The sequence below is a fragment of the Oncorhynchus mykiss genome, chromosome 18, assembly GCF_013265735.2.
Source record: "Oncorhynchus mykiss isolate Arlee chromosome 18, USDA_OmykA_1.1, whole genome shotgun sequence".
In the NCBI taxonomy this organism is placed as follows: domain Eukaryota; kingdom Metazoa; phylum Chordata; class Actinopteri; order Salmoniformes; family Salmonidae; genus Oncorhynchus; species Oncorhynchus mykiss.
Window position 1 is genome coordinate 27770058 of NC_048582.1, and position 26259 is coordinate 27796316.

Consider the following 26259-nt stretch of genomic DNA (forward strand, 5'->3'; position numbering starts at 1 on the left):
TTTTCACCCTCATGCTCCACCTTCCCCCAATTCTCTAACTGGCTTGAACTCAAGTGGCCTAGATCAGGCAGAAGTATGCGTTGCTTCCTCAGAGTTGGGTAGCTCCAGGGTGGGGTTTCCCCTAGTTACAGATCAAGGATAATCTTCTCCTAACGATCCTAATTGGAGAAAAAATAAAATAAAATGACAAGCTCATTGTCTTGGAGCAACTACCCGCCGAGTTAGGTACCTACCGTCTGTGATGAGGGCTCTGCTGGTGAGCACCCTACCCAGCATGAACTTGGCCACGGCCAGAATGACACACATCACGCCACTGACGATGGACACACTGAAGAGGAAGTCATCCTGACAGAGAAGAGTAGATGAGAGGGTGATTGAGAGAGAGAAAGAGAGGTAACAAAGAGGGAAAGAGAGCGGGTAAGTGTTGCAGAGTGCCTCCGCAGTAGCATTAATATTGCAATATGGCCTTAAAAGGCATGAAAAGCTGCATTTCTGCAAGGTTAATAACCTCATCAGTCCCATTAAATCCCCTAGTGAAAAAAATGCACCACTTTCATTAATCTGCTTGCTCTGCCCTCATATTTAGCCTCACATTGAAGTGTTTTACCATTTTATTTTCAGTACAACCATAAAGTTTAATTTATGAGTTTTTGAAAAATGTCAACAAAATAAGGCCGCCAAACAAAAAAATCGGACAAAATGAATTTAGAAGAATGCTGTAAGTACAGGAATAGTCTGCTCAGTGGGGAATGAATATCCAACTAGCCAGTGACAACTGTGTGGAGTTCGACAGCAACTATGTGAGCTTATTACAGTATTAGACACGGTCTTGGGATTTCCATTGATCTTCTATGTAGAAGAACCCCTACCTTCTAACGATTAGTGTGGCCTGTGAGTGCCAGAGCAAAACAGGTTGCATGTGCATGTTCGTGAGTCTTTTTCATATAGGGGTCATAATAGTTTGTAGGTCAAACCGTTCGGATGTTTTTGTTAGACGAACCATTTTCGGGTCCGCCCTGGTCTCACAAACAACACCCTAGCTCAGTCCCCGTTAAATCACACTTATGGTTGGTATCATCATGCAGAAGAAACAGACCAATCAAATGCAACAACCCAGCAGTCTGTAGCTCAAACACACAATGCTTACAAGGGGTTAGATCCTGCCGGTGTGATGGTGGGACTCAAAGCATTTTAAAAACAGGCAAAAAATAAAAGCCAGAGATAATTGTAAACTAAGTAGAAGGACAGTGAAGCCTGCAAGCCCAGTAAACACAGTATATTCCTGAGTCATTGTTGAGCTCAGAAAGAAACAGATGTTAGTGCAGGGGTGCAACAACCACTACGGACGGTGAAGGTCATGACCCTCACGTTCTAAAATTCCTTTCCTAGTTTTAACAATACACTGATACAAAAAGGACCCGTGTTCTTTAGGACTATGCAGAATACTCGGAGCAGTCGGGCAGGCTGTGTGAAAGCAAACTGAAAGGCTGGCTTTAGGACCATGGGAGAGTTGAGGCAGCTGCTGTCAGTGTATTTTTTTGCACTCTTTTTATGGCAGAGAGCTAGCCAATGGCTAGCTAGCACTAGCTATTAAATTGCCTCACTCTGGACCAGAATCAAATCAAGATAAAACCAGCGGCCAAGCGATTAAAGATTAATATTCAGATGTTTTTTTTCCACAGCGAGTCTGTTTAGCCATGTATTGATTTACCAGTTTCCCTAGCTAATGCATTTAAACTTTTTGTTCTCACACTGACAATGTAATATGCAGGAACTTAGCTTAAGATTAGAAATTGTTTGTCCTCCCCCACTTCTAAACCATTGTTGTGCCCCTGAGTGAATATACGTAGTTAGCTATAAGTATAGTATACAAGGGCTATAAAGTGAATTGTATACATGTGATAAACTTTAAAAAATGCCATTGTTTTCTATGTGGATGTTTAAATTCATGAATTTAATAATTTCACTTCCTGAATTTAGAATTTAATTGACCCCAATCCTCCTATGCTGCGCAGTGCGCACCATTTCAAATCTCTTTTATGGGAAGTCTTCAAAAAGTCCTAGCCTGGTCCCAGATCTATTTGATCTTCTATGGCTGTAGAAGCTAGATATACAGCACAAAAGAGACCTGCTCCCCCAATGACTTATGACACTCCTTTTAATATTAAAAATTCTTAGCACTTAGGCGCTTGGGTTGAACGAAGCACCGGCACATGGCATTTAAAAGCCATCTGAGGAGATGAGAGCTGGCTAAGCAGAGATCAGCGCCGTACAGAGGGTGAGTCACGCTCTCTAATACACCCCCCCCCCCCATCTAGTGCACTACTTCTGACCAGGGTCCATATGGCTCTGGTCAAAAGTAGTGCACTATATAGTAGAGAATAGGGGGTTGTTTGGAATGCAGACAGACACACACACACACTCAGGTGCGTTTACACAGTGCCTGACATTTACAGTCCAGGATTTTCTGTGAGGAATCGAATGCACATCTCAAAAGCTGAGTCCCCATTTTCTAGCCTTCTCCTGAAGTGTGCATTTGTCTTACAATGGTAAATCTATTCAGCCAATGCAGAAAGTGTCTCTCCTCTTAAACTGAATTTGAATACACCTGTTTCGGAACAACTCCGGCCCTATTCTCACTACGAGATATGAAGGAGAGAGAGGAGCAGGGTGGCGAAACAGAATTCTACTTTCCAGTTCACATTCCATCCTTGCCTTACCATAACTTTCATTGTGGCTGGCAACACAACATTGGTCCACAGTTCAAATTGACCGTAAATATTACAGTAGCCCCTAAGCAAACTATTCAACAATGACAGAAATGTTTCTCCTAAAACATATTAGCTACACTGTTGAATGCAACAATTCACAAACGTGTGCAGACAATTATGGTTTATTTTCTCGTCTGTAGGCTACTCATTACATTTGAGCTTCAAGACATAAGCAGAGTTGCTAACACCATGTCTTCAAGTAACAATAGCGTATAAAATAAAAAAATACGATTAACCTTCTCATACTAATATAAAAAGCACAGTAGGCCTACCTTTCAAGATTACAACAAACCAGGCTTAATTTGCATAACTATTATGCAAATCATTACATGTGTAATAGCAAATTGTAACTGAAAACATGGGTATAAGTGAATTCACTGGGAAGCCCATACCAGCATCCCCAAAAACATTTAATAAAATAAAATGCCTATTGATGTGTCAACGTGTACACTGTCTGTGCTTCAGTCTGACTGTAGTCTACTGATAACCACAGCTACTAGTAGGAAAAACATAACGTCATGTTTTTATAGCCTAAAATAGGCCCATTACTTGTGTTCTGAGAAAATGTGAATGTGATCCAACTTCGGTTAATCGAACTGTATGTGGCTCGGCTAACTAGGCCTTTTTAATAAAAAAAAGAATTGACTGGAATTAAATAAACAATAATGACGTGCTGTGTGAGTATCGTTTTAATTACAAAATGCAAAGGCCTACACAATTCAACCCTGCATACAGCGAGCTCAGCCCTTTTAGTTTTATTGTACAATTGCAATGGTTCTCTTTGTCTGTGTAAAGTGTTTTAATGTTTTCATCAAAGCATTTATGAAACAAACTTTCAAAAATAATGGAAACGTCTTGGCAGGGAAAAAAACTAAATGTAATAAATGTGGGTTTTGACACTTACAGTATGAAGGTGTCAGCCAGCCATAAAATAACAATATATGCCAGAACAGGTCTAAATATAAGTGTCATGACCATGTTGTGACTATTATAAACAGGTTATGACAAGTTGTCAGCTGTTAAGACAAACTCAGCAAAAAATAAATAAAAAAAGGTCCTCACTGTCAACTGCGTTTATTTACAGCCAATTTAATATGTGTAAATATTTGTAGATTCAACAACTGACAACTGAACAAGTTCCAAAGACATATGACTAACAGAAATTGAATAATATGTCCCTTAACAAAAGGGGGGGGGGGGGGTCAAAATCAAAAGTAAGTCATTATCTGGTGTGGCCACCAGCTGCATTAAGTACCGGACTACACCAGATTTGCCAGTTCTTGCTGTGAGATGTTACCCCACTCTTCCACCAAGGCACCTACAAGTTCCTGGACATTTCTGGGGGGAATGGCCCTAGCTCTCACCCTCCGATCCAACAGGTCCCAGACGTGCTCAATGGGATTGAGATCCAGGCTCTTAGCTGGCCATGGCAGAACACTGACATTCCTAGCTTGCAGGAAATTAGTCATACTGCTCATTCTGGGCGGTGGCATTGTCATGCTGGAGGGTCATATCAGGATGAGCCTACAGGAAGGGTACCACATGAGGGAGGAGGATGTCTTCCCTGTAACACACAGCATTGAGATTGCCTGCAATGACAAGGCTCAGTCCCAATGATGCTGTGACACACCACCCCAGACCATGACGGACCCTCCACCTCCAAATTGATCGGGCTCCAGAGTACAGGCCTCGGTGTAACACTCATTTCTTTGATAATAAACGCGAATCCGATCATCCCTGGGTGAGACAAAATCGTGACTCGTCAGTAAAGCACTTTTTGCCAGTCCTGTCTGGTCCAGCCACGGTGGATTTGCGCCCATAGGCGACGTTGTTGCCGGTGATGTCTGGTGAGGACCTGCCTTACAACAGGCCTACAAGCTCTCAGTCCAGCCTCTCTCAGCCTATTGTGGACAGTCTGAGCACTGATGGAGGGATTGTGCTTTCCTGGTGTAACTTGAACAGTTGTTGCCGCCATCCTGTACCCCAGGTGTGATGTTCGGATGTAACGATCCTGTGCAGGTGTTGTTACACGTGGTCTGATAATGCGTGGACGATCAGCTGTCCGTCCTGTCTCCCTGTGGCGCCGTCTTAGAAGTCTCACAGTACGGACATTGCAATGTATTGCCCTGGCGACATCTGCAGTCCTCATGCCTCCTGGCAACATGCCTGGGCATGTGTTTTTCAGAGTCCGTAGAAAAGCCTCTTTAGCATGGGAAACAGTGTTTAATCACTTTACAATTAAGATCTGTGAAGTCATTTGGATTTTTACAACTTATCTTTGAAAGACAGGGTCCTGAAAAAGGGACGTCTCCTTTTTGCTGATTTTATGACATGCTTATGAGGGTCATTACCCAGTGTCAATGATTTTTTTTACTATTTCATACCCTACTTTCAAACATTAGCAAAATGACTATACATTTAAACCGTTTGAAAAAGATTGCTCTGCTAGTACCATTTATAATGTAGGAGTGTTGGCTCAACAAGAATTCTGTTTAGGGGGGATAGGGGGGATAATTGTCGGGCGAGTTTCGTGACCGACCTCAGGTAGCAGTCGAGGCATAGCAAGTACGCATTTGTACATTTGAGTAATAACTGTAGTCAACGGTGTTTTAATGAAAAGCGTAGCAGCAGTCTAAGGCACTGCATCGCAGTGCTTGCGGTGTCACTACAGATCTGGGTTTGATACAGGCCTGTGTCGCAGCCGGCCGAGAACGGGAGACCCGTGAGGCAGCGCACAATCGGCCCAGGGTCGTCTGGTTTAGGGAAGTGTTTGGCCGGCTGGGATGTCCTTGTCCCATTGCGCTCTAGGGACTCCTATGGCGGTCTGGGCGAATGCAGGCTGACACCTTTGCCAGGCGTATGGTGTTTCCTCTGACACATTGGTGCGGCTGTGTGTGTTGCAAAACATATCCTTGACGCTATCCAAGTTGATGAGCGGGGAAAACGATGCCAGTCAGCCTGCAAATCAAAACTACACCAAAATGAATTTCACACATACGAGTTAGCCTATAGACAAGATTACATTGACAATATTAGGCCTATCAGTTGTCAAATTGTACATGAAGAGATGGGGCATCTTGTAATTGACAGTCACATGCAGGTAAAACTCATATATTATTATATTTTATTTAACTAGACAAGTCAGTTAAGAACAAATTCTTATTTACAATGATGGCCTAGGAACAATATGTTAACTGCCTTGTCCGGTGGCAGAATGACAGATTTATACCTTGTCAGCTCGGGGATTCGATCTAGCAACCTTTCGGTATCTGGCCCAACGCTCTAACCGCTAAGCTACCTGCCGCCCCACTATATAGTATCTGAAAGAGCATATTCTGCAGTTTCTATGACACTCACCTTTGTCAAGTAACTCTAAAAATTCAAGGAGGTGCAGCTCTTGTTCCAATTTCACTTTTGCCAAGAATATCTGTGCATTCAGCACATGACCACTCACGTGGCAGCATTGCTCTGGCTACTAAGCAAAAATGAGTAACAGTAAATTATCCTGTTATCATGTCATCAATGGATGAAAGAAACCTGATAGAAACTGATAATGGTGCATGTGACTTCAGTTCAGTTTTGGTTAGCTGCCTATGTCGAAACCAAGTACTTGCTCAATGGCTTTCCATATCAGGGGAAAAATGAAACCAGCCAGCGACTGGTTTCACATCAATTTCCCTGGCAGACAAGTTGATTGCAAAGGCTAGCCAGTGAAACAACAAGGCGGGAGCTGCCCCTCTCTGCGCAAAACATACCAGCGGAGCAGTACTCCACAGTGATGGAGGAGAGTGGTAAAGCACTCAATGTACAGATGTAGAATAAGAGTGTTTGCATCCTCGACTTTGTCACTATATTTTTTTATTTCACCTTTATTTAACCAGGTAGGCTAGTTGAGAACAAGTTCTCATTTGCAACTGCGACCTGGCCAAGATAAAGCGTAGCAATTCGACACATACAGAGTTACACATGGAATAAACAAAACATACAGTCAATAATACAGTAGAACAAAAGAGAACAAAAAGTATATATACAGTGAGTGCAAATGAGGTAAGTTAAGGAAATAAATAGGCCATGGTGGCGAAGTAATTACAATATAGCAATTAAACACTGGAATGGTAGATCGGCAGAAGATGAATGTGCAGGTAGAGATACTGGGGTGCAAAGGAGCTAAATAAATAAATAAATAAATAAACACCAGTATGGGGATGAGGTAGGTATATAGCCTATATGTAAACAGCCCATCTAAGTACAGGTGCAGTGATCTGTAAACTGCTCTGACAGCTGGTGCTTAAAGCTAGTGAGGGAGATGTGAGTATCCAGCTTCAGAGATTTTTGCAATTCGTTCTAGTCATGGGCTGCAGAGAACTGGAAGGAAAGACAACCAAAGGAGGAATTGGCTTTGGGGGTGACCAGTGAGATATACCTGCTGGAGCGCGTGCTACGAGTGGGTGCTGCTATGGTGACCAGTGAGCTGAGATAAGGCGGGGCTTTACCTAGCAGAGACTTGTAGATAACCTGTAGCCAGTGGGTTTGGCGACGAGTATGAAGCGAGGGCCAACCAACGAGAGCATACAGGTCGCAATGGTGGGTAGTGTATGGGGCTTTGGTGACAGAACGGATGGCACTGTGATAGACTGCATCCAGTTTGTTGAGTAGAGTGTTGGAGGCTATTTTATAGATGACATCACCGAAGTCAAGGATCGGTAGGATGGTCAGTTTTACGAGGGTATTTTTGGCAGCATGAGTGAAGGATGCTTTGTTGCGATATAGGAAGCCGATTCTAGATTTCATTTTGGATTGGAGATGCTTAATGTGAGTCTGGAAGGAGAGTTTACAGTCTAACCAGACACCCAGGTATTTGTCGTTGTCCACGTATTCTAAGTCAGAGCCGTCCAGAGTAGTGATGCTGGATGGGCGAGCAGCGATCGACTGAAAAGCATGCATTTTGCTTTACTTGCGTTTAAGAGCAGTTGGAGGCCACGGAAGGAGAGTTGTATGGCAATGAAGCTCGTCTGGAGGTTAGTTAACACAGTGTCCAAGGAGGGGCCAGAAGTATACAGAATGGTGTCGTCTGCGTAGAGGTGGATCAGAGAATCACCAGCAGCAAGAGCAACATCATTGATGTATACAGAAAAGAGAGTCTGCCCGAGAATTGAACCCTGTGGCACAACCATAGAGACGGTCAGAGGTCCGGACAACAGGCCCTCCGATTTGACACACTGAACTCTATCAGAGAAGTAGTTGGTACACCAGGCGAGGCAATCATTTGAGAAACCAAGGCTGTAGAGTCTGCCAATAAGAATGTTGTGATTGACAGAGTCGAAAAGCCTTGGCCAGGTCGATGAATACGGCTGCACAGTAATGTCTCTTATCGATGGCGGTTATGATGTTGTTTAGAACCTTGAGCGTGGCTGAGGTGCACCCATGACCAGCTCTGAAAACAGATTGCATAGCGGAGAAGGTATGGTGGGATTCGAAATGGTCAGTAATCTGTTTGTTAACTTGGCTTTCAAAGACCTTAGAAAGACAGTGTAGGATAGATATAGGCCTGTAGCAGTTTGGGCCTAGAGTGTCACCCCCTTTGAAGAGGGGGATGACCGAGGTAGCTTTCCAATCATTGGGAATCTCAGATGATACGAAAGAGAGGTTGAACAGGCTAGTAATAGAGTTTGCAACAATTTCGGCAGATAATGTTAGAAAGAGGGTCCAGGGGTAGGGGTAGCCATGTGGAAAGCATGGCCAGCCGTAGAGAAATGCTTATTGAAATTCTCAATTATAGTGGATTTATCGGTGGTGACAGTGTTTCCTAGCCTCAGAGCAGTGGGCAGCTGGGAGGAGGTGCTCATATTTTCCATGGACTTTAGTGTCCCAGAACTTTTTTGAGTTAGTACTACAGGATGCAAATTTCTGTTTGAAAAAGCTTGCCTTAGCTTTTCTAACTGCCTGTGTATATTTGTTCCTAACTTCCCTGAAAAGTTGCATATGACGGGGGCTATTCGATGCTAATACAGAACGCCACAGGATGTTTTTGTGCTGGTTAAGGGCAGACAGGTCTGGTGTGAACCAAGGACTATATCGATTCCTAGTTCTACATTTTTTGAGGGGGGAATGCTTATTTAAGATGGTGAGGAAGGCACTTTTAAAGAATAGCCAGGCATCATCTACTGACGGGATGAGGTCGATGTCATTCCAGGATACCCCGGCCAGGTCGATTAGAAAGGCCTGCTCGCAGAAGTGTTTCAGAGAGCGTTTGACAGTGATGAGGGGTGGTCATATGGTCGCAGACCCATTACGGATGCAGGCAATGAGGCAGTGATCGCTGAGATCTTGATTGAAAACAGCAGAGGTGTATTTGGAGGGCGAATTAGTTAGGATGACATCTATGAGGGTGCCCGTGTTTACTGATTTGGATTTGTACCTGGTAGGTTCATTGATAATTTGTGTGAGATTGAGGGCATCAAGCTTAGTTTGTAGGATGGCCGGGGTGTTAAGCATGTCCCAGTTTAGGTTACCTAGTAGCACGAGCTCAGAAGATAGATGGGGGGCAATCAGTTCACATATAGTATTGAGGGCACAGCTGGGGGCAGAGGGAGGTCTATAGCATGCGGCAACAGTGAGAGACTTGTTTCTGGAAAGGTGAATTTTTAGAAGTAGAAGCTCAAATTGTTTGGGTACAGACTTAGAAAGTAATACAGAACTCTGCAGGCCATCTTTGAGGTAGATTGCAACACCGCCCCCTTTGGCAGTTCTATCTTGGCGGAAAACGTTATAGTTAGCAATGGAGATTTCAGGGTTTTTGGTGGTTTTCCTAAGCCAGGATTCAGACACGGCTAAGACATCTGGGTTGGCAGAGTGTGCTAAAGCAGTGAGTAAAACAAACTTAGGGAGTAGGCTTCTAATGTTAACATGCATGAAACCAAGGCTTTTACGTTTACAGAAGTCAACAAATGAGAGCACCTGGGGGGTGGGAGTGGAGCGAGGCACTGCAGGACCTGGATTAACCTCCACATCACCAGAGGAACAGAGGAGAAGTAGGATAAGGGTACGGCTAAAGACTATACGAACTGGCCGTCTAGCACGTTCAGAACAGAGAGTAAAAGGAGCAGGTTTCTGGGCACGATAGCATAGATTCAAGGCATAGTGTACAGACAAAGGTAAGGTAGGATGTGAGTACATTGGAGGTAAACCTAGGCATTGAGTAATGAAGAGAGAGATATAGTATAGTGATAGTGTATGAGAAAGTGTTCCCTATGATGGGACCAGAATTTCTATAGTCAGGGCATATTGTTAAAAAAGGGGGGGAAATTCCTCTTGGAAATACTCCTGGGCTTAAGGTGTATGAAAACAAAACCCTATACAGACGAGACAACAGCTGCGATTGGACAAAACAAAAACGAGCTTGCTGTATATGCAAGGTAACAGTGTAGGTCATTGCATTTGTAATTAAAAAATATACTCATACACTATTGTGTTGATTGATTAATATTGAAGCAACATCTCAAGACATCAGTCAAGAAGTTAAAGCTTGGTCGCAAATGGGTCTTCCAAATGGACAATGAACCCAAGCACACTTCCATATTTGTGGCAAAATGGCTTGAGGACATCAAAGTAAAGGTATTGACTTCAAAGCACTGACTTCAATCCTATAGTAAATATGTGGGCAGAACTGAAAATGTATGTGCGCACAAGGAGGCTTACAAACCTGACTCAGTTACACCAGCTCTGTCAGGAGGAATGGGCCAAAATTCACCCAAGTTATTGTGGGAAGCTTGTGGAAGGCTACCCAAAACATTTTACCCAAGTTAAACAATTTAAAGGCAATGCTATCAACTACTAATTGAGTGTATGTAAACTTCTGACCCACTGGGAATGTGATGAAAGAACTAAAAGCTGAAATATATCATTCTCTACTAATATTCTGACATTTCACATTCTTAAAATAAAAGTGGTGACCCTAACTGATCTAAGACAGGGCATTTTTACTAGGATTAAATGTCAGAAATGGTGAAAAACTGAGTTTAAATGTATTTGGCTAAGGTGTATGTAAACTTCCAACTGTGTGAGTGATATACACATATAACAGCTTGTCAGTGAATACATTTCTGCCAAAGTTTTCAGCTGCAATTACCACATGTAATGCTTTGCATGATATTGCAAAAAAAAATTGCTGGGTTTATTGTAATATTTTAAGAGGCCACCTGTACTTTTTTATTCGTATGAGGGTTAAATCATACATTTTTTGATAGGCTAATGTTACTTGATGAAGACTATAGCAACTGTGCTTTTGTCTTGAAGCTAAAATATTTGTAGCATACAGTACAGACGAGAAAACCCTTTGTCTGCACATACAGTGCACAACAAATTCTTATTTACAATGACAGCCTAGGAACAGTGGGTTAACTGCCTTGTTCATCAGCAGAACGACAGCTTTTTACCTCGTCAGCTCAGGGATTCGATCTAGCAGCCTTTCGGTTACTGGCCCAACGCTCTAACCACATAGGCACGGTAACCTAGTTACTCCTCTGTTTTTGACAAGCAATTTCAGCACACCAACCAGATGTTCATTGGAATCCCTTTGCTGCAGTAAAACCTCTTTGCCAAGGCTGCTGGCACTGCCAAGACTGGTATTACAGTACCCAGAGCTGACCTTAATGAACACCCACATGCCCAGACATGTGGAGCAGAGCAGAGAGCTTTGTTTCTCAAACAGCACCCTATTCCCATAGGGTTATGTAGCGCACTACCTTTAGAGTATTTTCGTTAAGCTGGACCATATGGCACAGGTAGCCTAGTGGTTAGAGCATTGGGCCAGTAACCGAAAGGTTGCGAGATCGAATCCCCGAACTGACAAGGTAAAAAAAATCTGTTGTTCTGCCCCTGAACAAGGCAGTTAACCCACTGTTGCTAGGCCGTCACTGTAAATAAGAATTCATTCTTAACTGACTTGCCTAGTTTATTTTTTTATATACAATTAACCTTTTATTTAAGTTCACCAAAAAAAGCTTTATGTGGCTTCTGCACCTATAGCTCTCAATCCAGGGGTGGCACACTGCATCCTATGTCTCTATTTTGAAAAAAGCTATAGCTTTTTCAAAATAGAGACATAGGACGCAGTGTGCCACCCCTGGACTGAGAGCTATAGGTGCAGTTAAGGGTAAGTGCCTTGCTTAAGGGTACAGCATCAGGATATGGCATCTTACCACTTCAGGCATTAGCTTGGTAGCCAGGTCATGGATTGCCTTTCCCAGGATACACAGGGAGGACAGGATGAAGACCACACCCAGGATCACACAGGCTCTGTAGAGAGAGAGGGGGGGGTGAGAGTTAGAAGGGGAGCAAGAGAGATGAAGGGAGACAAAGGGGAAATGGAAGGAAATAGAGTCAGAGAACAGTGATTAAGAATATTCTGCTTTGAAAATATACAGTTCCACAAGAGAAAGAATGTGTCAGTCATTTACATTATCCAGTCATTTATATAGATGTCAGTGAGGGATCATATAATGCATTAAAACATTTCTAAAATCATTGACCACAGGAAGACCTTTCCATGACAAAGTAGACCTACTGCAACTACACATCATACAAGTTCATTGCAACTTACAGTAAGTAATACAATAGCACATCGTCTCCATTACGTCCATGCAGGAAGAGAAAAGGCCTCCATTAAATAAACAACCATTTTGCTTTTCTCTATGGCAGATTTAGAGAGTGAACACAGTCTCAAAGGATCAATTTGAGAAGAGGTTTTTTTTTTAATTTTTTAATTTTATTTTTTAAACAGTTTTATCCAATTAGGTAAGCCCACAAAAAAAAAAGTAATCTGGGGTAGTCAGGTTAGCCCACTGTTTATACCGTCTGCCCTCTCCCCTACTTAATCTAGTAGTCTAGCGCAGATTTACTATACCCAGCAAACACATCAAGAGCCCAAAAACAAGAGAAATTGTTGAAAAATAGTGTATTATAGATAACATCCATGATGTTCAGACAAAAGCAATAATGGATGCCAGAGTGCGCTTACGCTCATAGCTGGCTCGTTCTCAGCAGCACCCAGTCCCCTGGGTCCAAACCGGAAAGTAACTAGGCAACACAAAGTAGCGAGAGGAGAGGAGCCATGTAGGAATGGTTTCAGTGGTGCAGCGGGAGACGGAGACCCAGAGCTCTGTCTGTGAGAGAGAGAGAGACCTCCCAGAGCTGTGTAAAGTGCAATAACAGACTCTCCCTCACAACAAACCTGCCCAACCAACCTTTTTTTAGTCTTGTCGACTCAAGGCAAATTGGTATCAAGCACATTGCAAGATTGATGGTTTTGATATCAAAGTCGCAAGATGCAAGGACTTGACAGAACTGTGGTTGACTAGACTGAGGACAAACGCACGCAGTCATCCAGTCGGTCGACCCTTTCTCTCCTGCTCCGTGTGTCATGTCAGCAGGCGAATACAACAACGTTCTTCCAATTACAGTGGGAAAAAATTTAAAATAAAAGTGCCGCAAATTCATGCTGCTCGCTCATTCGTCTCCAGACCTGGTCATTTGATTGTCCGGTGGCCTAGTGACTTACTCCTGTCCTCTCCCCTGAGGGATCACACATCTACACACACACATTCACCCCCCACGACACACACCTAGGAGAGGCCAATTACTAGCTGCTGGGTAACAAACCTTCCAATTAAGATTCTGAACCAAAGCGATGTTCACTGCTACAACTGAAGGCTCATATTAGCCTGGTTAAACCAGATTGAATGCTGCCCTCAAAATGGCGAAATCAGCATTCAAGCTCGTTTAACCAGGCTATAGGCTAATACACCAGAGGCTCCATGGCGATCTGCATTCACGAAAACATCCGAGACTACAGCAGATGGTGTCTGTCAGGACGGAAGGAGGAGGGGGGCGGCTTGCCAGGTCTTCACCTCCTTTTTGTTTCCCCTCTCCTGCTTCTTGCCTCTGACACCCTGCACATTCATTCACACACACCATAATCAGTTATGTGGTTGCCATGGCGCCGTGAGGAAGCCTGAGCAGGGAGCTCTCTAAATATTGTACATATTTTAAATGTATTTAAGTGTTTTTTTTTTATTGCATTTTTAAATAAATCTATTGGGAGGTTAACTGAACTATATGGTGGTGACCTATGTACTGCAGGACTGATTATGGTAAGTCAGTTTATATTTGGCTAGATACTGTAGCTAATAAGATTTGAATGATGCAGCATCCGCTTTTGGCCTGCCCCGGTTCCTAGGAGGAAGTGGACTGCGGTGTGAGGGGACAGATGCTCGCCTTGTAGGGGGCTTTTCTGGACTACTGCCAAAGTATGGAGGTCTTACTGCTACTTTTACAGTCGCCGCTGCATCACCCAGGTGGGTGCTACACTTCTGAGAGTGGACAAGCCAGCCTACCTACGAAAGAGGAGCTGTGAACGTCGAAGACGACGTGCCCTGTGAAGAGCACCGGGGGGGCTGTCAGATGTTTTTCTACCTCCCTGCACCATCATTGCACCCTCCACTCAAGATGTTACTTTTCCAAACTGCCTATCACATTAAGTTTTGGAAGACCAACACGTCATAAGAACATCCAGATCTGTATTTTTTTTAAGCGACAGATTCTATTTGTAATGAAAAACGCTATATCCATTTATTATTATAGTAAAATAAAGGGCTCTGTCTGGGACAAAGGCCCCAGGTGAGACAGTTCTGCCTGGGTCTCGAAGGACCTGCCACCTGGCCTGGCTACATGGGGTGGAGTTGGACGCTGGAGGAAACCAGCGGTGGGCGCATTGCTACTAGCTTTAGCGCAATGACATGCTAGCAGTTCCCATAGACTTCGTCGTTGAACCAAAGACTATCCATTTAAAGGGCGTCTCAGCAAAAATAGATATTTTCTGCAGTGGTGGGTGACCGCTGCTAAATGAATGTAGGGGAAACATTCACGTGTGAAGTTTCACATGTTTTATTTAATCCCCACATTTCCTTTTTCACTACTTCCAGCTACAGTGCCTTAAGAAAATATTCATACCCCATGACTTATTCCACATTTTGTTGTGTTAAAGCCTGGATTCAAAGTGTATTCAATTGATTTCTCACCCATCTACACACAACGCTTAGTGAAAACATGTTTTTCTTTTTTTGTTGCAAATTTGTTGAAAATGAAATACCTCATTTACATAAATATTCACACCCCTGAGTCAATACTTTGTAGAAGCACCTTTGGCAGCGATTATAGCTGTGAGTCTAAGAGCTTCCCACAACTGGATTGTGGGACATTTTCCCAATCTTCAAGCTCTGAAATTGGTTGTTGATCATTGCTAGACAACCATTTTCAGGTCTTGCCATAAATTTAAGTCAAAACTGTAACTTGGCAACATTCACTGTCTTCTTGGTAAACAACTCGTGTAGATTTGGCCTTGTGTTTTATGTTATTATCCTGCTGAAAGGTGAATATCTCCCAGTGTCAGACTGAACCAGGTTTTCCTCAGATTGCCTGTGCCTCCATTCCATTTCTACTGTATCCTGAAAAACTCCCCAGTCCTTACTGATTACAAGCATACACATAACATGATGAAGTCACCACTATGATTGAAAATATGGATAGTGGTACTCAGTAATGTTTTGTATAGGATTTACACCAAACATAACACTTTGTATTCAAGACAACTGATTGGCACATTTTTTGCAGAATTACTTTGGTAACTTGTTGCAAAAAGGATGCATGTTTTGCAATATTTCTGTACAGGCTTCCTTTTTTTCACTCTGGATAGTATTGTGAAGTAACCACAATGTTGGCAGCCTTGGCAGTGCCAGGAGCCTTGGCAAAGAGGTTTTGTAACCGTTTTAAAGTCACCATTGGCCTCATGGTTAAATCTGAGCGGTTTAAGAAGGACGGCTGTATCTTTGTAGTGACTGGATGTATTCATACAAGGTGTAATGAATAACTTCACCATGCTTAAAGGGATGTTCCATTTTTTTAAATTTTCTTTTCATTGCTCAACTGAGGGACCACTATCATTTTGCACAGAGTCCATGCAACACACAATCACACCTTATTGTGAAAGACAAATTAGTTATTCAAAATGTACTTTGTGTGTGCCTTTCTTCATAACATTAGCTAGGCAGCTAACGTTAGCTTTAAGGTTAGGGGTTAAAATTACAGTTAGTTAACATGCTAGCTAAGTGGTTAAAGGATTAATGTTAGTGTTGGCTAACATGCTAATAAGTAGTTGCAAAGTAGCTAATTAGCAAAAATATTAAAGTTTTCCGTGATGAGATTTGAACGCAACCTTTGGGTTGCTTGACATTCGCGATATACAGTACACTCACCAATCCTCCCCGACCAACCTCCCTCCTATCGTTTCTTCCTTAAGTAACCTACCATCTTTATCTGCGATTGAAATGCACTGTATACAGAATCATGTATACAGAATCATGTATAGCACCATTTTTGGGGCACCATTTTCCTGCATATGAACCTGAAAATGTAACATTTTCACATGATTAAACTTGCAAAAAGTGACATTTTTAAATGTGGAGTTGTTTTACATGTAAATTTAAGCTCAACATGTGAAAACAGCGAATTCACATGTGAAAACGCACATTTGACATGTATTCTTTTTGTATGGGCACACAGCCATTTACAGTGCACTGAGTAAGGTGGAGGAGAGACAATGCTGGGGTTCTAATACTGTACACTGCAGTCCCAATCTGAAGAGAGCTTAGTGTGCTGAAAAGAACACTGCTAGTATAATTTCTAGGCTTTATATAGTTTTGCTGGTCATCAAAAACAACAAATATGGTGGTGCTATATCTACTCACATGTACTCCCTGTGTGCAGAGTGAACGGCGGAGGCATTACTATAGCGCCACACCACGATGATGGAGGACAGCACGTCCAGGGCGGCATCAAACTGCAGAGGGTAAACATCAACACTCACCAGCTTTTCAGCAGAAACCCATGAGAAATGGGGGTTCACTTATATTATCGTACCCTTCAGTTATTCCTTATCCCAATAACTCCAAGACAATGCAAAATCTTGCCTAAATTACAAGCTTAGACTCGATATGGCCACGCCCTTGTGGAACTAGTGTGTTTTTGAGATCGACTACATTGTAGTTGGTCTGCACAGAATCATCTTGCATCCTAAATACAGTGCGAAAGTATTCACCCCTCTGCATTTTTCCACCTTTACAACATGGAATGAATTTTTTTTTTTGGGGGGGGGGGGGGTTTGTATAATTTGATTTACACATGCTTACCATTGATGGAAACTTTAGTGAAACAAACAAGAAATGAGACAAAAACAGAACTTGAGCGTGCATAACTACTCACCCCCCCACAGTCAATACTTTGTAGAGCCACCTTTTGCAGCAATTACAGCTGCAAGTCTCTTGGGGTATGTCTCTATAAGCTTGGCACAAGATTTTTGCCCATTCTTCAAGGCAAAACTGCTCCAGCTCCTTCAAGTTGGATGGGTTCCGCTGATGTACAGCAATCTTTAACTCATACCACAGATTCTCATTTGGATTGATGTCTGGGCATCGACTCCCCTCAAGAATCTCCCTGTATTTAGCGCCATCCATCAACCCTTAAATTCTGACCAGTTTACCAGTCCCTGCCGATGAAAAACATCCCCACAGCATGATTCTGCCACCGCCATGCTTCACTGGTGCTCTCAGGGTGATGAGGTGTTGGGCTTGCACCAGACAGCGTTTTCCTTGATGGCCAAAAAGCTACATTTTAGTCTCATCTGACCAGAGTACCTTCTTCCATATGTTTGGGGAGTCTCCCACATGCCTTTTGGCAAACACCAAATGTGTTTGCTTATTTTCTACTTTAAGCAATAGCTTTTTTCTGGCCACTTCCGTAAAAGCCCAGCTCTGTGGAGTACAAGGCTTAAAGTGGTCCTATGGACAGATAATCCAATCTCCGCTGTGGAGCTTTGCAGCACCTTCAGGGTTGTTTGTTGCCTCTTATTAATGCATTCTGCAGGTTTATTGTGGTGCCATATTCTTTCCATTTTTTTTAATAGATTTAAATGATACTCCGTGGGATGTTCAAAGTTTCAGATATTTATTTTTTTATAACCCAACCCTGATCTGTACTTCACAACTTTGTCCCTGACCTGTTTGGAGAGCTCCTTGGTCTTCATGGTTCCGCTTGCTTGGTAGTGCCCCTTGCTTAATGGTGTTGCAGACTCTGGGGCCTTTCGACAGATAGACAGACACACATATACATACATACTGAGATCATGTGAGTCTTAAATAAAGTCCACCTGTGTGCAATCTAACTAATGTGACTTCTGAAGGTAATTGGTTGCACCAGATCTTATTTAGGTGCTTCATAGCAAAGGGAGTGAATACATATGCATGGCCCACTTTTCCATTTAAACATTTTTTAAAACAAAATTCAACAATGACTATTTTGTGTATGTTCATTACATGAATTCCAAATAAAAATCCATTTAATTTACAGGTTATAATGTGACAAAATAGGAAAAAAGCCTAGGGGGATGAATACTTTGCAAGGCACTGTAACTAGCTAGAGCTCAAATTGGCCGAAAACCTTACAGTGAAATGCTTAACCAACAATGAAGTTAAGAAAAATACCTGCCAAGTAATTAATTTTTTAATTTTAAAAAAGTTAAGAGAAAAGTAACAAATAATTAAACAGCGCCAGTAAAATAATTGTGAGGCTATATACAGGGTGTAGCGGTACGTATTCAACGATTCATGCAGGGGCAGATTCATGCGGGGGCACCGGTTATTCAAGGTAATATGTACATGTAGGTAGAGTATTTAAAGTGACTATGCATAGAAGGCACTGCAAATAGTCTAGGTAGCCATTTGATTAGCTGTTCTGGAGTCTTATGGCTTGGGGGTTGAAGCTGTTTAGAAGCCTCTTGGACCTAGAATTGGCACTTTTGGCGTGTCCTCTTCACGACTGTCTTGGACCATGTTAGTTTGTTGGTGACGTGGCCACCAAGGACCTTGAAGCTCTCAACCTGCTCCCTGTCGATGAGAATGTGGGCATGCTTGGTCCTCCTTTCCTGTATTCCACAATCTCCTTTGTCTTGATCACATTGAGGGAGAGGTTTTTGAGGTCTCTGACCTCCCTATAGGCTGTCTTGTCGTTGATACCACTGTTGTATCATCGGCAAACTTAATGATGGCGTTGCAGTCATGAGTGAACAGAGAGTACAGGAAGGGACAGAGAATGCACCCGAGGGCCCCCCCCCCCCCGTGTTGAGGATCAGTGGTGGATGTGTTACCTACGCTTACCACCTGGGGGAGGCCCGTCAGGAAGTCCAGGATCCAGTTGCAGAGGGAGGTGTTTAGTCCCAGGGTCCTTAGCTTAGTGATGAGCTTTGTGGGCACTATGACGTTGAACGCTGAGCTGTAGTCAATGAACAACATTCTCATATAGGTGTTCCTTTTGTCCAGGAGGGAAAGGGCAGTATGGAGTGCGATTGAGATTGCATCATCTGTGGATCTGTTGGGGCGGTATGCAAATTGGAGTGGGTCTAGAGTTTCTGGGATAATGATGTTGATGTGAGCCATGACCAGCCTTTAAAAGCACTTCATGGCTACCGATGTGAGTGCTACAGGTCGTAGTCATTTAGGCAGGTTACCTTAGTATTCTTGGGCACAGGGACTATAGTGGTCTGCTTGAAACATGTTGGTATTAAAGACTCCAACAGGGAGAGGTTGAAAATGTCAGTGAAGACACTTGCCAGTTGGTCAGTGCATGCTCAGAGTGCACGACCTGGTAATCCATCTGGCCTTGTGCATGTTGACCTGTTTAAAGGTCTTACTCACATCGGCTACGGAGAGTGTGATCACAGTTGTCCAAAACAGCTGATGCTCTCATGCATGTTCCAGTGTTACGCGCCTCGAAGCGAGCATAGAAGTAATTTAACTCGTCTGGTATACCAGGCTCGTGTCAACGGGCAGCTAATACTCTTTATGTGATCAAGATCCGTGATCCTGTGCCTCACCTTGCTCAAACTGACCTCAAAACACACTGATTGTAACGTTAGTAATGACATCTGCCCTATAGCACTCAGTAGAAATTAAAATGCATTTAAAAAAAAGTACCTACAGCGAATCCGAAAGCCGAGGCACTGTGTCTCATGAAGGAAACAGCTGGAAAAAAAACAAGAGAAACAAGTTTTACTATACATGAAGAACATTCATACATGAAATATCAGTGGTACTGTTGTGAATGACTTGAGAATACCCGTTGTACACCAAACACTGACGGCCGGTTAGCTCAAAACCGACTCAGCCTACCAGTAGTCCCTGGAGTCAAACACTATTGGTTCTCTTTTAACTACTTTAGCTGCACTTGATTGAACGTCTGCGACAAATGGGACCAATAGAATAGTCCAAAAAGTGCAAACCCCACCCATCTGGCATTCCAAGATAACAAGACAGGCTCAATTAAATGCTCAAAGTAATTAAACCCAGGTCTCATATGGCGCAACTACAACACTTAGTTATATTCAGCAGGTGTAGTAGTAGGATATAATGTAGTGCTAGCATTCAGCATCCACACCATAGTCAGTTCACAGGGTTGAGTACGCCACCAGTGTGTACACAGCTGTTTGTAATGTAGCCTCAGACTCTGCGAACACACACAACCTTACCCCAGAGTTGAACTCCAGAGTGATTACCATATTCAGGACATGACATAATGGAATTCAAAACACATCCAACCCCAAACCAGAGGGATTACCCAGCACTGAAGAATACGCAAAGTCCATACTAATGCAGTCCAGGCTAATGACAACTGGCTTTGCTTTCCAAAATAATGGCATCCTATTCCCAATTTAATGCACGACTTTTGACTAGGGCCCATAGGGCGCTAACCTGTCCCTCAACGTCAACAAAACCAAGGAGCTGATCGTGGACTTCAGGAGATCGCAGAGAGCGCACGCCCCCATCCACAGGGACGCAGTAGATAGGGTGAAAAGCTTCAAGTTCATCGGCGTGCACGTCACAGGCAACCTGAAATGGTCCATCCACACAGACTGAAGGTGGCGCAACAGTGCCTCAACCTGAGGAGGATGAAAAAAAGAAGTGCCTAGCCCCTAAGACCCACAAACTTCTAAAGATGCACCATTGAGAGCATCCTGTTGGGCTGTATCACTCCCTGGTACGGCAATTGCTGTTAAATAGCCAACACTAACCAGCCTCCACCAAATACCATCCCCTGATCTTAGTCACTGTTACTAGCCAGCTACCACCCGGTACCTTTCGAGACCGCTGCTCTATGTTCATAGTCATTGAACAGTGGTCACTTTAATAATGTTTACATACTGTTTTACCCACTTCATATGTATATACTGTATTCAAGTGGCCGTGGATTGCTATAAAGAAAATACATTCTGTTCTTTTTTGATTGAAGGTTAGAAGAATGGGCAAAACGAGTGATCAGTGCCAAGCGCGCCGGATCCAGTAACTCAAACGGCCGCCCTCCTGAGCTTTTCACACACGACAGTGTCTAAGGTTTCCTGAGAATGGTGCGACAAACAAAAAAGCTCGTTGAGAGAGGTCGAAGTAGAAAGGCAAGAATGGTGCAAGCTAAAAGGCAGGCCACAAAGACAAATGATGGCGCAGTACAACAGTGGTGTGCAGAACGGCATCTCGGAATGCACAAATTGGCGATCCCCGTCACAGACGGGTTAATTGCAGCAGACAACCACACTGGGTTCTACTCCTATCAGCTAAAAACAAGAAGCGGCTCCAGTGGGCAACTGCATGATGCCATTGTGTCCGCATGGACCAACATCCCTGTGGAACCTTGCCGACAAAGAATTCAGGCTGTTCTGGAGGAAAAGGGGGTCCGACCCTGTACTGGATGGGTGTACCTGAAACTGCAGAAATGTAGATTTTTTTCCCCACTGGCCGAGACACAATGCATTGTTTTTACAAATTAATTATGAATTAAAATCTGAAATATCTTGGGTCAATAAGTATTCAAGCCCTTTTTTAGAAGAAGCCTAAGTAAGTTCAGGGGTAAACATTTGCTTAACAAGTCACATAAGTTGAATGCTAATTCGGTCTGCAATAGTGTTTAACACGATGTTTGAATGACTACCTCATCTCTTTCCACTACAGTACCATTTTATTTAAGAAACCAATAATGATAAGAGACCAATAAGGCTTTTACTATTCTAGGTAGCTTTCATAAAGGCACCAAACAGAAGAAAATAGACAAACAGGGAGGAACTACCTGGACTTGTCCAATAAGAAACTATAATTTAAAAATGATTTTGCGTGCCCTAATGAACAAGACCCAGGTTCTCTTTCGGAAGTCCTCCTGGGGTGTAAAGCCCCCCATCCATTTATCCGTCTAAACAGTGACACACGGTGGGTGACAAACAGATCTTTCTGGGTCATCCCAGTCCAAGTCAAACCTCCCACCCTCCACTCATCGTCACGGTGACAGAGGCTGGCACATCACCCCGACAGAACACCAGCCACACCGAGAACAGAAAGACTACACCCCAAATGACACCTTTTCCCCCTATATAGCGCACTTCTTTTGAACAGGGCCCATAAGGCACTATATATAGGGAATAGGGTGCCATTTCGGACATAGCTAGGGTCTCCGTGTGACAGAACAGATTAGGTTAGTGACCAGTCGTTTACAAATGAAGGCAAAAGTGATCAATTCTCCTCACTTTGTCAAGCCAGATCAAGTGTCGCAGAGAAAGGGTTTAAGAAGGCTTAAACCAACGCAGCACAGTAAAGGCATCCATCTTAGTGTTGTCACATTACTCGTAGGTATCATGGTGTAACAGGAGTCACTGATTAAGTAACAGTACCGCTTACTTCCTCAAGAGCCCATACTGATATTCAATGTTTGATCCTCTGGGTGTTTCTCAATATGCATTCTCCAAGGGCGTTCTCTTGAGTACGTTCTTGTGAGGATGTGTGGAGAATGCATAAAAATGTACTTAAAGAAAATGCAACGTTCATAATTATCAGTTATATGTGAATTGTATTAATCAAACTGGCCAACTAGTTTTACATGTAAAAAAAAATGTTTTTTTAAAGACCTAAACAAATGTTATGAAAGGTAAATGGCCAGCGTTTGCTACAAATTCTTTGTGGGTGGCTAGCTAGCCACATTGAGTCAGTCTTGGCACAGAGGTTATTCTATGGAGTTAAACAGACCAAAATTTACACATTATGGTTAGTCAGGCATCATATGAGGAGAGTTAGACAACTTCTCATTCCAATGTCCGAGTTCTCACGTCAGCTCAAAACCAGCCACCATCGACTTCAGGACATTTTGCGTATTTTTTTTTAGGTGGTTGCGTTATATTACGTCAACAATACTGGGCATATTTCAGTTGAAGCTTGCGTCGATGCATGCTTAGAAATATGTACAAACGAAGAACACATCTGAGAACTGCCCTCCATGTTCCATTTCTCATACTTTGATTTTGACTCATACGCCGACCTGTCCCGTGGTCCACTTTGCGTGCTCGGAGCATATTGAGAAACCCCTCGTCTCAAACACATGTAACTTACCTATTGACACGTCTTAACCAGCTGCACCACCAGAAAGCTAGGAATTCAATGGCTCAGGCAGCAGTATTTGAGGTTGAAGAGTTAGTTTAACCAATTCATCTTGTTTACGATAGGGGGGAAATGTAAGAGCACTCCATTTCTTGAGGAAAACAGTCCTATTGTTGGAAACAAACAGCCTAATGTTACATTTGTTTACTTTCCAAGCTACAGCACACAGTGACAACACTAATCTCTGTATGATCACATACATCCATATCTTTGTCGTTCTCTTCCGCCCTCTGGCGCCATCTACTCCAGTCACCCAGAGTGACAGAGACATCAGAGCAGATGGGAGATAGGTCTCCGGAGAGACAGTGACACAAGTCAGTCCCTTTCCACATTATAGACGAGTTCTTTGGATCCTCAACCACTCTAGATTACTTCATTTCTGTGTCAATTCTCTTTGTAAGTGTCAATGCAGACAGGATCTGACTATGATCAAATACTTTGACAGGGATCAAAGATCTGACAAAAATATGATATGCAAGTGTTAAGATATACCCACGTGAAATGTCCAAGAGAACACCATCTCACAGTCACAGGAAATATGTCAAGAGTGGAGAGAGTTTTAAACAAATATGCTAGCTCTGCCTAGGTTTTGAAAGGAACCTTAAGGTTCAAAGATCCTATATGGGACAGTGGGCAGAGTCAGAAAATACACTGGACAGAGTAGCTACCCAGACAGACTGTTGCAGTAGCAGTGTGAGGGTTATAAATAAATAAATATAGCTAGGGAAGCCAAGCATGAATGCAATATTACAACCTATGTGTTGTGATCTTTGCGTTTGCTCTAATAACCTGTTAGTTCATATGCCTTGCCACTGTGATATATACAGTAAGCCTAAGGCAGAGACAAGAAGACAGAGTGGCAGAATAAATTCAACAACAACTTTGTTTCATCACAAAACTGGAGAGCAACATCTGTCCACAAAGCATATTGCATGTAACAAACAGTTATGACCTACAGCAAGGTCAATCAAGTTAATGTTTCCTACATTTTCAGACTACTAAATAACTATTGATTTAGAACCACGGAGAGTTACAAGTCACGAATAAAACAGGGGCTGCCTCCACTATTCCAGCACCATTTCAACTTGCTCAAAATCACCTATGCTTAGTCTAACAGTGACAATTAAAAAAAGGTAGCTAAAACAATTTCGTCCAATCAACGTAAGCTAAATATGATATGGCTGGGAGGTGAAGTAGACATGACAGAAGACAATCACTTTGTCAACTCCATAGCCCTACACCCACTACTCTGAGCCTCCGTCCCCTTCATCCCTCAGTCTGCTCCTGCTGTTCGTGTGAGAACAGAGAAGGGAGAGCTCCCCTCCCTCTTTCTCTCAAAATGCACCTCCTGCAGCCTTTTTTTTTTTTAGACTGCAGACTCTTTGGGGGCTTGCGCTCCAACTTATAGACGCGCACAGTTCTGAATGCATTAATAATGCATTTAGATTGTTCCTTTTTGGTTTGTTTTTACTGTGCATGGGGCCTTGAAGTTCTATATAGCATCTCAATTGTATGTCTGTGTGGTTGGTTGTGCGTGCATAACTGCATGTGCGTACGTCTGTGCATATCGCTGTGTCTCCGTCTCTCTCCAGGGTACACAGAGCGATGTTATCTGTATTCAGGGTGTGCCTCAGGGCTGTAAGCCCTGGCATCGATCGCTCAAACACCATCTAGACCGGTAGGGCACCCCCACTCAAAACACAGGGAACAGACAGCATGGTGACATGTGGCTGGTATTTCACTAAGCCCTGTGTTGGGTAATGTGATTTGTTGTGAAATTGATATTCAGGCTACCCAAAAAGCAGTCAAATGGAAAAAAGGTATTTGTAAAGCAAACCAAGGAAAAGCTATTGAAATTCAAAAAAGGTATTATTTAGTGTAATCCAACAAGCACAACACATTTTCAAAGAGGGAACACACACGGCAATTGTGGAACCGGCTTATGCTGCGACATCCAACGAATGAGGGGGCAGGAAGAGCGAAACAGAAGCTCCACCTGGAACAGGGGTGGAGAAATCCACATTGTCAAAACAGTCAGAGTTGAGTAAATTGACAGACACACGAGAGAGAGAGCGAGAGACTGGCCTCAAATGGAATGCAAACGAATCTGCCATTTGAGAGCCGATGACGTGCCACTAAATGCGTGTTAATTGTATCCTGAGGACGATGTGAAGTATCTGGGACATTTTTGGCGCACGTTTTCTTCCCTACCTCCCTCCCCCTTAACCTGTCACAGATGACAAGCAGCTTAGAAAATGCAATTTCCATAGTGTGATTTAATTGTGGTCAAGTATCTTTGAAATCACATAAAGACTCAGCAAGCAGAGGGCAATTAAATAACACAAGCAAGCTAGCTGTGCTTTCCACGTTGATAACCTTGAACACATCCCTATTGATCTGCGCACCAAGGAATCTATATGACCCAAGGCAAATGTATTTGTGCAACTGCACGCATCACTGAGGATGTGCACAAAAAAAACTACAAAACTGGTTGAGACAGTGTTTCCTTAATGCTAATGTTTTCCTGTTTGCATGCCCCAGTTGCCATCGTTCAGGTAAACATCTACAGTACAGAGAAAGACCCTAGGTCCTATAGATATCCATAATAGCCAGTCACTTTTCTTACACAGAAAAGATACACTGATGATACAGTGCACACCAAAACATCTGTTTTGGATTACACACAAAAATCCAAAAAGGGTAGCAGAGCCATATTGTCCCATTTAATCTCAATGTCAAATAACGTTAATTACTTAACCTACACCACTGGTGTGATAATGCAATATGATCAATCAATATTGGCTTTCATTGAATTCAGAACTGCGAAGGGGTGTGTACATATGGTTAATGTACAGTACAAGTCAAAAGTTGAGAATGCCAAGAGTGTGCAACACTGTCATCAAGGCAAAGGG

The 26259-nt window shown here is 42.9% G+C and overlaps 1 protein-coding gene across 2 annotated transcripts in view; it reads right to left on the bottom strand.

Moving 5' to 3' along the window:
- Positions 1-26259, bottom strand: part of LOC110495948 (transmembrane protein 163) — a 44621-nt gene that overhangs the window by 15700 nt on the left and 2662 nt on the right. The window contains exons 3-7 of one of the 2 annotated variants that reach the window (XM_021571493.2): positions 19857-19900; positions 17881-17961; positions 16574-16665; positions 11972-12068; positions 234-345 (exon numbers count right to left, since the gene is read on the bottom strand). In XM_021571493.2, the coding sequence (XP_021427168.2) occupies positions 234-345; positions 11972-12068; positions 16574-16665; positions 17881-17961; positions 19857-19900 (426 nt within the window). The remainder of the gene's footprint in view (positions 1-233; positions 346-11971; positions 12069-16573; positions 16666-17880; positions 17962-19856; positions 19901-26259) is intronic. The other variant, XM_021571495.2, reaches the window with a different exon arrangement.